This window comes from Thalassophryne amazonica, unplaced genomic scaffold (assembly GCF_902500255.1).
Source record: "Thalassophryne amazonica unplaced genomic scaffold, fThaAma1.1, whole genome shotgun sequence".
Classification (NCBI taxonomy): domain Eukaryota; kingdom Metazoa; phylum Chordata; class Actinopteri; order Batrachoidiformes; family Batrachoididae; genus Thalassophryne; species Thalassophryne amazonica.
The window spans coordinates 100753-113001 of NW_022986248.1; the positions used below are offsets into that span (position 1 = coordinate 100753).

Here is a 12249-nt window from a genome sequence, read left to right on the forward strand (position 1 = left end):
GTTCTCCCTTGAATTGCTGGCTGTCTGAGTGGTGTCCAAAAAATGAGGTGGGCTTCATAGATAATTGGCAAAGCTTCTGGGGAAAACCTGGTCTTGTTAGGAGAGACGCATCCATCCCACTTGGATGGAGCAGCTCTCATTTCTAGAAATCTGGCCAATTTTCTTAAATCCTCCAAAACCGTGACTATCCAGGGTTGGGACCAGGGAAGCAGAGTTGTAGTGTTTACACACCTCTCTGCAGCTTCTCTCCCCCTGCCATCCCCTCATTACCCCATCCCCGTAGAGACGGTTCCTGCTCCCAGACTACCAATAACCAGCAAAAATCTATTTAAACATAAAACTTCAAACCGAAAAAATAATATAGCACCTTCACTGCACCACAGACTAAAACAGTTAAATGTGGTCTATTAAACATTAGGTCTCTCTCTTCTAAGTCCCTGTTGGTAAATGATATAATAATTGATCAACATATTGATTATTCTGCCTTACAGAACCTGGTTACAGCAGGATGAATATGTTAGTTTAAATGAGTCAACACCCCCGAGTCACACTAACTGTCAGAATGCTCGTAGCACGGGCCGGGGCGGAGGATTAGCAGCAATCTTCCATTCCAGCTTATTAATTAATCAAAAACCCAGACAGAGCTTTAATTCATTTGAAAGCTTGTCTCTTAGTCTTGTCCATCCAAATTGGAAGTCCCAAAAACCAGTTTTATTTGTTATTATCTATCGTCCACCTGGTCGTTACTGTGAGTTTCTCTGTGAATTTTCAGACCTTTTGTCTGACTTAGTGCTTAGCTCAGATAAGATAATTATAGTGGGCGATTTTAACATCCACACAGATGCTGAGAATGACAGCCTCAACACTGCATTTAATCTATTATTAGACTCTATTGGCTTTGCTCAAAAAGTAAATGAAAATGAGTCCACCCACCACTTTAATCATATCTTAGATCTTGTTCTGACTTATGGTATGGAAATAGAAGACTTAACAGTATTCCCTGAAAACTCCCTTCTGTCTGATCATTTCTTAATAACATTTACATTTACTCTGATGGACTACCCAGCAGTGGGGAATAAGTTTCATTACACTAGAAGTCTTGCAGAAAGCGCTGTAACTAGGTTTAAGGATATGATTCCTTCTTTATGTTCTCTAATGCCATATACCAACACAGTGCAGAGTAGCTACCTAAACTCTGTAAGTGAGATAGAGTATCTCGTCAATAGTTTTACATCCTCATTGAAGACAACTTTGGATGCTGTAGCTCCTCTGAAAAAGAGAGCTTTAAATCAGAAGTGCCTGACTCCGTGGTATAACTCACAAACTCGTAGCTTAAAGCAGATAACCCGTAAGTTGGAGAGGAAATGGCGTCTCACTAATTTAGAAGATCTTCACTTAGCCTGGAAAAAGAGTCTGTTGCTCTATAAAAAAAAAGCCCTCCGCTAAAGCTAGGACATCTTTCTACTCATCACTAATTGAAGAAAATAAGAACAACCCCAGGTTTCTTTTCAGCACTGTAGCCAGGCTGACAAAGAGTCAGAGCTCTATTGAGCTGAGTATTCCATTAACTTTAACTAGTAATGACTTCATGACTTTCTTTGCTAACAAAATTTTAACTATTAGAGAAAAAATTACTCATAACCATCCAAAGACGTATCGTTATCTTTGGCTGCTTTCAGTGATGCCGGTTTTTGGTTAGACTCTTTCTCTCCGATTGTTCTGTCTGAGTTATTTTCATTAGTTACTTCATCCAAACCATCAACATGTTTATTAGACCCCATTCCTACCAGGCTGCTCAAGGAAGCCCTACCATTAATTAATGCTTCGATCTTAAATATGATCAATCTATCTTTGTTAGTTGGCTATGTACCACAGGCTTTTAAGGTGGCAGTAATTAAACCATTACTTAAAAAGCCATCACTTGACCCAGCTATCTTAGCTAATTATAGGCCAATCTCCAACCTTCCTTTTCTCTCAAAAATTCTTGAAAGGGTAGTTGTAAAACAGCTAACTGATCATCTGCAGAGGAATGGTCTATTTGAAGAGTTTCAGTCAGGTTTTAGAATTCATCATAGTACAGAAACAGCATTAGTGAAGGTTACAAATGATCTTCTTATGGCCTCGGACAGTGGACTCATCTCTGTGCTTGTTCTGTTAGACCTCAGTGCTGCTTTTGATACTGTTGACCATAAAATTTTATTACAGAGATTAGAGCATGCCATAGGTATTAAAGGCACTGCGTTGCGGTGGTTTGAATCATATTTGTCTAATAGATTACAATTTGTTCATGTAAATGGGGAATCTTCTTCACAGACTAAAGTTAATTATGGAGTTCCACAAGGTTCTGTGCTAGGACCAATTTTATTCACTTTATACATGCTTCCCTTAGGCAGTATTATTAGACGGTATTGCTTAAATTTTCATTGTTACGCAGATGATACCCAGCTTTATCTATCCATGAAGCCAGAGGACACACACCAATTAGCTAAACTGCAGGATTGTCTTACAGACATAAAGACATGGATGACCTCTAATTTCCTGCTTTTAAACTCAGATAAAACTGAAGTTATTGTACTTGGCCCCACAAATCTTAGAAACATGGTGTCTAACCAGATCCTTACTCTGGATGGCATTACCCTGAACTCTAGTAATATTGTGAGAAATGTTGGAGTCATTTTTGATCAGGATATGTCATTCAAAGCGCATATTAAACAAATATGTAGGACTGCTTTTTTGCATTTACGCAATATCTCTAAAATCAGAACGGTCTTGTCTCAGAGTGATGCTGAAAAACTAATTCATGCATTTATTTCCTCTAGGCTGGACTATTGTAATTCATTATTATCAGGTTGTCCTAAAAGTTCCCTAAAAAGCCTTCAGTTAATTCAAAATGCTGCAGCTAGAGTACTGACGGGGACTAGAAGGAGAGAGCATATCTCACCCATATTGGCCTCTCTTCATTGGCTTCCTGTTAATTCTAGAATAGAATTTAAAATTCTTCTTCTTACTTATAAGGTTTTGAATAATCAGGTCCCATCTTATCTTAGGGACCTCGTAGTACCATATCACCCCAATAGAGCGCTTCGCTCTCAGACTGCAGGCTTACTTGTAGTTCCTAGGGTTTGTAAGAGTAGAATGGGAGGCAGAGCCTTCAGCTTTCAGGCTCCTCTCCTGTGGAACCAGCTCCCAATTCAGATCAGGGAGACAGACACCCTCTCTACTTTTAAGATTAGGCTTAAAACTTTCCTTTTTGCTAAAGCTTACAGTTAGGGCTGGATCAGGTGACCCTGAACCATCCCTTAGTTATGCTGCTATAGACGTAGACTGCACTGTTTCTTTCTCTTTTTGCTCTGTATGCACCACTCTGCATTTAATCATTAGTGATTGATCTCTGCTCCCCTCCACAGCATGTCTTTTTCCTGGTTCTCTCCCTCAGCCCCAAGCAGTCCCAGCAGAAGACTGCCCCTCCCTGAGCCTGGTTCTGCTGGAGGTTTCTTCCTGTTAAAAGGGAGTTTTTCCTTCCCACTGTAGCCAAGTGCTTGCTCACAGGGGGTCGTTTTGACCTGTTTGGGTTTTACATAATTATTGTATGGCCTTACCTTACAATATAAAGCGCCTTGGGGCAACTGTTTGTTGTGATTTGGCGCTATATAAAAAAATTGATTGATTGATTGATTGATAATGCATCTTGCCATAGAGCAAAACTGTGAAAACATTCCTTGCAAAAAGACACATAGGGTCAATGTCATGGCCTGCAAATAGTCCGGATCTTAATCCAATTGAAAATCTTTGGTGGAAGTTGAAGAAAATGGTCCATGACAAGGCTCCAACCTGCAAAGCTGATCTGGCAACAGCAATCAGAGAAAGTTGGAGCCAGATTGATGAAGAGTACTTTTTGTCACTCATTAAGTCCATGCCTCAGACACTGCAAGCTGTTAGAAAAGCCAGAGGTGGTGCAACAAAATACTAGTGATGTGTTGGATTGTTCTTTTGTTTTTCATGATTCCATAATTTTTTCCTCAGAATTGAGTGATTCCATATTTTTTTCCCTCTGCTTGGTCTAAAAAAGTAACCGTTACTGACTGCCACAATCTTTTTTTCTTGATTTCTTATAGTGTTTCTTAAAGCCACAAAGTTGCCATTTGAAATGACTTTAGTTTTGTGTCATGTCTGTGATCTGCTTTTTTTCTACAAAATTAAACAACTGAATGAACATCCTCCGAGGCCGGTGATTCCAGAATTATTGCCAGGGGTTGTAGACATATTTTTGTTCCCTAAACATTTGTCCTCTTTATTTTAATTGACTTGTGTTTTTACCTGGCTATTATATATTAGTATTAAAAATCCTATAATTTCATGTTATGACACCACATTTCCATGTCCAAAGAGAAACCGATACCCTGAATATCTGCCAATACTGATACCAAGCCAGTGCTTTAACTCTCTCTTAAAACATCTAATTTGTTCATAAACACATTTGTCTGGATGTACTATCTCATAAAACATCAACTCAAAGAATGAAACAAATATTCTGCTCCCCTCCAGCGCACTCACAGCATGACTCATATGTGCAATAGGTGACTCAGACTGGATGGGATTATGAGTTTTCTTTTTTATAATTTCCACCATCCAGTGCAGCAATTTACCCAGATAGCAATCGAACATCCCTGATGGATGCATTAACATGACAGTGACACATCACAGCATCACAGGAACATTCACGTGTAAACTCTTCCGAATGTTGCTGGGATGTGACTCTGATACAACACCGTGACACAATGTTGCTGTAACCTTATAATCAGGTGAGCATATAAGAGCCCCTTCACACATAACGCGACCGACGCAGAAACCGGAAGAAAATCCATGAACCAAAAACAAAATGGGGAACTGCAAAACATTCCACCTGCGGTCGGGAGGGACGCACGGTCGGACAGGTGTGCACGATACCGTGTGCACAAACACAGTGCAAAAGCTGCCAGTTTGCCATCCCTGCAGGGAAGTTGGGACGTCACAGGCTAAGCTATTAGCGAGCATTCGGTAAGCTAGCTTTCAGTGTTTGGGAACTTTAGTAGTGTGATTCGTTTTTAATCAAGATCTACTACGTCCTGAAAGCAGCATGGCCTTAAAAAAAACCTTCAAAAAGACATGGAGGAATTAAAGGAGTCCATGAACACGATGTCTATGGAAATGGCTTCTTTGACAAAGCAAAACCACATCATCACAGAACTGCTGGGAGAAATCAAAGAGCTGAAAATACAGAATTCTGAACAAGAACAGAAAATTTTATATCTGCAAAATTGGGTGTCTGACTTGGAGCAGTATTCACGTATGATCGATGTCATCATCTCCAGACTAAAAATCAAACCAAGGAGCTTTTCACAAGCGGTAACAGCAGTTAGTTCTTTGGACAGTGGACACGAGGAAACAACGGAGGAACAGGTGACTGCATTCCTTCATAGTAAACACATAGACATTAATAAAGAAAATATCAAAGCCTGTCACACTCTGCTGACTCAGGATGAGACATCCACTCCAGTTATCATCACCACTGCTTTGCAAACCGAAGGTACAAAATTTAATTACTTAAGCTGAAAGGCACAAATGTTTATATAAATGAGCATCTTACTAAAAGTAACACAGACATCACCAGGAAAGCAAGGCTGCTTAGAAAACAGGACAAAAGTCAGTCTGGGTCACAAACTGCGAGGTTTTTATCAAACCAAAGGATGCACCTGAACATGCCAGAAGTCTGTGCATCAGGAACACGTGTCATTTAGGACGCTTTGAATCAGGATGTTTCTTCTTTTGTTAAGACACAAATCTTGAGAAATTCTGTACCATGTTTAACTTCACATCATGAAGTTAGATTTTACTAAACTGTGTTTCTTGGACTGTGGTTTACATTTCTTTAATGATGGCAACTGAGTGTTTTGCACAGGAGCTCAAATTATTTTCTTTTTATGACACCAACCAATCAGATGCTTGTGGATGAATACATGTGAATCCCAGCTGTTGGATCAGGTGTACTGGGTTTAAGGGTCCAAAGTCCTCAGTGACCTCATTCCAGACTTTGTATTTGTTTGTGAAACCATTTACATTTTAAGAGCATGAAACTGTCATCTTCAAATACACCCTGCAGTGCCATATTAAAATGTTTGTGTCCAATGATGCAACGTGTGGATGATTATGTGATGATCGCAAAACGCTATCACTTTCACTTTACATGAATTAGAAAAGATCATTTTCAGCAAGACCAGTGTTTGTTGACATTAATATCCCGAAAAACCTAAACAGACTGATCACGCCTTATTAATAATAGAGAAAGTGTTTGTTGACTGAAACGATCTGAAAAGCTGCAGGGAATGAAGAATAATCACGCTCAAAATAAATGCAAACAGGTCTGCACCATTTCTGTCCACTGGGTTTGTGCGTAAGGTGTTTTTCGTGGATACAAAGGTGTCCTTTCATAGAACAGCAACAACAACAATAATAACAGGCCACATACCTTGGAAGACAATCACATCCTGATGATCCTCTGAGCTTGGAGATAAGTCCTCTTGAAAAAAAAGGGGGGAGTACTTTGTGCATGTGCTAGTCCAGTGGACATTGGGGGGGCTGTTCCTCCCGGGAGTTTCCACCAAGTCGTTTTTGCTATAGCTCTCCATCTGTGTCCGTGTAAAGGGATACTGTCATTTTGAGGTGGTTTGGCTCAAAATGAGGAGACTGTTGTCTGTCCGGGTCTGGCCTCACAAAGCTGACTGCATGAGTCAGTGTATGTGTGGTGCTTTTCCTGTGCTTAATCAACACGAAGCTGGAATTTAGCCTGGAAGGAGACTTGTCCGTGTGTACTGGAAATAACCTCATTTTAATTTATTTTTTCACTGCTTTATCCTGTGAATTTAATCTCTCTACGAATCCATTTTTTCCTGGCAGCGTATAAAAGGGATTACTAATGTTTTGATTTCTTTGATGAAGTTACTCATACTTGAGGATGACTAAATTATTGCCATTTGCATGGCCTACAGTTTCTGTCTCTAAAGCAGAACGTCACGTGTGCCAAACTCTACGTTAGTGCAAACAAATTGAACTTTATTGCATAACAGCAAAACGAACACCCCTAACCTTTTCTAGTTTGGCCAGATGAAACTCATAAAGTGCGAATGCATAGCCTGTCTGTGGAGTTTTGGAGTTTCGGGTCAGATCTGAAGCGCGCACGGACGGCAGTTCTGTTCTGCCCGTTACGCACAGGTTTTAAGCTCGTTTCTCCTAAAAGTTCGTCAACGCGGAGCCAAGTGTTTCCGTGTGTGTCCACCGGGACTGAATTATGTCTCCCCCGCCAATTTACGCGCGCGCGTGTGTCTGCGCGCGCTCTCGCGTGTGTGAATTGGTGCGTAAAAGTTAAAGGTCTCCGACGGCTGGTGGGCGTAAAATATCTCTATGGGGCCAAAAAAACAAAAGAAACATGTTAAATTGATTGACTACTTGTGGTCACACATCAGTCTGGATGGATTTGGAGTTAGTACTGTTTTTTCTGCTCATGTCCGTGCCGTTTCCTTTACTGGGACTCTTATCCAAGCCGCACAGCGACTCCGTCACCCCCTCCTCCATCTCCATGTATTCCGCTTTGTCACCCAGCGAGGAGCCAGAGGGAGAGCCTTTAAATTTCCTCATAAAGTCCGGGAAATACGGACAGCCCGGCGGCATGCTGTCCGCCACCGGCGGCTGGTCGTCGTTGTCGGTCTCCCTGTGGTAAAAGTAGTTAAAGTTGGACACGATGACAGGCACCGGCAGCGCGATAGTTAACACGCCGGCGATGGCGCACAGGGAGCCAACTATCTTCCCGCCCACGGTAATGGGCTTCATGTCTCCGTACCCCACGGTTGTCATGGTGACCACGGCCCACCAGAAGGCGTCAGGGATGCTCGTGAACTGAGAGGTGGGCTCGTCCGCCTCGGCGAAGTACACGGCGCTGGAGAAAAGGATGACGCCGATGACCAGGAAGAAAATGAGGAGGGCCAGCTCCCTCATGCTGGCGCGCAGAGTGTGACCCAGAATCTGCAGGCCCTTGGAGTGTCTGGACAGTTTGAAGATTCGGAACACTCTGACCAGGCGGATTATTCTCAGGATGGCGAAGCTCATCGGCTGCTGCCCGTTGCCTTGGTGCTGCGCCAGGTCGGTGCCCAGCGTGATGAAGTAAGGCAGGATGGACACGATGTCTATGGAGTTCATGATGTTTTTAAAGAAAGCCGCTTTGCTCGGACTGGCAAAGAAGCGGACTATAATCTCAAAGGAGAACCAGATGATGCAGACCGTCTCCACGATGAAGAACGGGTCGTTGAAGGGCGTGAAGCCGTGGTCGGGCTGCGTGGAGTTGCGCCGCGGCTGCAGGTACTCCTTCTCGTCCCTGAACTCCGGCAGCGTCTCCAAACAGAAAATAACAATCGAAATGACAATGACCAGGACAGACACCACCGCGATCCCCCTGGCAGGGCTGGAACTCTCCGGGTACTCGAAAAGGAGCCAGATCTGGCGCTTGAACTCGTCCTCGGGCAGAGGTTTCTCCTCCTCCTTCACGAAGCCCTCATCCTCCCGAAACTTCAGGATGGCCTCCTCCCCGAGTTCATAAAACTTCACCTCCTCGGAGAAGATGTCGAACGGGACGTTGACGGGTCTTTTCAAGCGGCCTCCTGATTGGTAGTAGTACAGAATGGCATCGAAACTGGGCCGGTTCCGGTCGAAGAAGTACTCGTTCCTCAGAGGGTCGAAGTACCTGATTCTCTTCTCGGGGTCTCCCAGCAGCGTGTCGGGGAACTGAGTCAGAGTCTTGAGCTGAGTTTCGAACTTCAGACCCGACACGTTGATGACGACTCTCTCACAGCAGCCCAGCTCGCTGTACGCGTTCTCGTAGCCGGACCGAGGCCGCCTGTCCGTCATCGACCCGCTCTCCTCCCCATCATCATCCACGTTACACAGAAAAGTCGTCCTCTTGCTTCCCCTGTCCTCCTCCTCCTCCTCCGCCGCCTCCTCCTCCTCCTCGGCTCCCTCAGCCTCCTCCTCCTCCTCCTCCTCGATCATGATGTCGTCCTCTGATCCGAGCAGCGCCAGCTCCGAGTGCCGCAGGTCCCCGCCGAGTGTGCTCCGGCCGCGTCTCCAGCGCGCCACGCCGCGCTCCTTCCTCCGCTCTCTGGCGGCTCTGTGCTGCTGCTCCTGCTCCTGCTGGTGCGAAGAGGCGGAGGCGGCGAAGGAGGAGGAGCGCGAGGCGGTACCGCCGCTGTTGATGTTGGAGGAGGAGGAGGAGGAGGCGCGAGACTGATGCTGTCGGCTGTTAAGGAGATGTGCGCCCGGTGTTGAGGAGGAGGCGGAGGGGGCGCAGGTGGCCTTGGCGGTGGAGCTCCCCACGCCGCCTCCCTCCGCGCCGCAGCCACTTTCGGCTCTGGACTGCGCGGCCTGCCGCTCCCTTTCGCGTTCCCTCTCCCGCGCGCGTGCTTGTGCATATCCATAAGGCAGGTGGCTGTTGCACGCGCCGTCCGCGCCCACCATGGCAAACTCCATTTTTCAGTCAGTGAGGCCGACGACGACGCAGGCCCGGCGCAGAAAAGTTGCAGCTCACAGAGACGCTGTGAGGCATCAACCGCCTCGACCAATCAGGAGTCAGTATGTCACAAACACCGACACGGCGATGAGTTCCATGTGCAGTGCGTTAGGAGGCGATCATGGCAAATCTTACGACATCATCGCCGTGCGCCTCCAAAAAAAACCTGTTCCACGCACTCAAACTGACAGCATCACGGAAAGCAGCCCGTGCGCGGCCCCTCCGGTGCCATCAGGTGGTTTGACGCGCCTACGAATACGCGGGGCGTGCGCCCGAATGCGTCTTTTCCGTGATCTCTGCTGAGTGTCATCTAATGTTATCCAACGGAGAATCTCACGGACTTTATTTTTCCAGCAAAGGGCCCAGAAGCTGCAGAAATAAAGAGAAAGAGAAAAAAAATGAGTTAAAATGTGCTCGTGCTGATGCAAGGTGCAAAATTCTAATGAAGAAGAAAAAAAAACTACACAGACTTGATGTGATATATCTGAGCTGAAATAGTCATTACGCACGATTTTCCCCTCTGTCCATGAACAGCCCTCCATCCTGACACACACTTACATGTGAAAAGGGGCCAAACGAGACCTCCTCGGTCCTCCCCAAACAAATCCTCCGGGGTACGAGGGGGTGGGTTTGGTGAGGATGCAGGGCTTCGATCCCTCTGTTGAAATCACGGATCCTTCGCCATAACCAGGCGGCGACCATATCAGTCCCGTGCGCGCTCTGACGCACTCTCAGGTGGACACTTTTTGGCTGCGTCTCGACGTCTGCTCTCAATTCAACAGGATGCGTCGCCGCTCCAGCCCCGGTGTGCGCTGCGACGCTGTGCGGGATGAAACGCAGGTGCGCTGGCGGCGGAGAAACGGCCGCCGCGGGGAAAAGTTTAGCTCCACGTAGCCGAGGGGGACCGGCCCCGTGGATGGAGGAGGCATCACGCATCTGTGTGTCCGCCGCCGTGTCCTACCTGCGCTCCTGCATCCCTCCTATTGTGTGTGTGTGTGACGATGAAGAGCTTTGGTGAGAAAGTCGTTGGTGCACCGCAGCGCACGCACGCGGTGCTCGGTCCTCCCCCAGTGGACACAGCCGGTCACTGCGCTCCGTGCTGCAGTCATCTGCTCCTCATCACCCCCGTAAGCAGTCACTGCTCCAAGAAGTCTGATAAAAGCTTAAACTAATGTCTGATTTCATGGTTTTGCCAAAGAAAGTTTCGGCATTTTTCTACCACGACAAAAATGCCTTCACATCTGTAATGGTCACAGCTGCAGGTGTGGCAGCAGAATTAGAAGAGTTTGTAATTGTGGGTATGAAGGAGCCCCGGTGGCAGGGGCGGATCTAGCTTCAGGTGTAGGGGAGGGGGTTGTGACCTTTTACAGGATGCCAAGCCCACCCTCACACTGGAACATTTTGAATATCTGTAGTCTTTTTCCTGCATTACATGGCAACGTGGTGTCCGGTGTGAATGCGGCATAAGGCAATCCGGGATACTAAATACTGTACTCACTCTGCTCAATGTTATTACCTCCGCCAAGGAGGTTATGTTTTCGGTCGCGTTTGTTTGTCTGTCTGTCTGTCTGTCAGCAAGATAACTCAAAAATTTTGAACGGATTTTGATGAAATTTTGTGGAGTGGTTGGAAATGACAAGAGGAACAAGTGATTAAATTTTAGTGGTGATCCGAATCACGATCCGGATCCCGATGCTAACGCGTTAGCATGTCTATGGCATTTTCAATGTTAAAAGTTAGCATTAAGCAGTTGCAGCTGTCATCACGTTTGGGTGCATTTGTTTTCAAATTGTAATATTTCTTAAATTTATTTTTGTTTATATATTAATAATCTAATTATGATTATATACAATTTTAGAGAAAGAGGCAAAAAGAAATAGATCACTGTGCCAAGGAGGGAATCTCTTTAGGGTCAGTGACCCTATGACCTTGTTTAGAGAAGTGTTTCATAAATGTTAAAAAATTCATATATTTGCAGTTTAGTTGAATAATAAATTGAATTTTGTGTCTTATTTGTTTTGTCTATAAGCACATGCAATATCAATATCAGTGCTCAGATGACAATAGCTTCTGGGAAAGGTGCAAGTTGCAATAAACTGTGATGCCAAGCGCTAAGGATACATGCTATCCAGTCACAGCAGATGAAACTTTTTTTTACTACTGAGCAAACATCATTGTTAGACTTTTTTAGGTTCAATGATTCCACGTGTGTAGATGTTATGGCGTCAGTGACCCCATGGCCTTGGCAGAGGTTTGCATGTAACAGTGCTCATCAATCATTCTTTGCTTATGCAAGATTATCAGACCTTTGGTCAAGATCTGCCCTTGGGAGGGCTGTAAATAAAGGTTGGAAAAAAGACAGGAACTCAGCAGAGCATACACTCAGTTTTCCGTATCAGTGCCATTCCAGATTTCTCATTATTTTTATTTTATTTTTTTATGATGTCTTGTCATTTTAAAGAAGTAATGCTTTTTTCACTGGCATTTGTTTGTTTGTTTGTTTGTCTGTTAACAGGATAAATCAAAAAGTAATGAACAGATTATAATGAAATTTGGTGAGATGATGTTCTGGGAAATAAGTGATTCCGTTATGGAGGTGATTTGGAATACATCCTGGAAATGAGATCCAGAAGAATGTTTGGCAGACTGCAATGTTG

The 12249-nt window shown here is 44.9% G+C and overlaps 1 protein-coding gene across 1 annotated transcript; it reads right to left on the reverse strand.

The window, feature by feature from the left end:
- Window positions 1–6645: 6645 nt before the first annotated feature.
- kcna4 (potassium voltage-gated channel, shaker-related subfamily, member 4) lies at window positions 6646–9575 on the reverse strand. Its single transcript, XM_034165331.1, has one exon. The coding sequence runs from the start codon at window positions 9550–9552 to the stop codon at window positions 7489–7491; it is 2064 nt and encodes a 687-aa protein (XP_034021222.1). The 5' UTR covers window positions 9553–9575; the 3' UTR covers window positions 6646–7488.
- Window positions 9576–12249: the final 2674 nt, after the last annotated feature.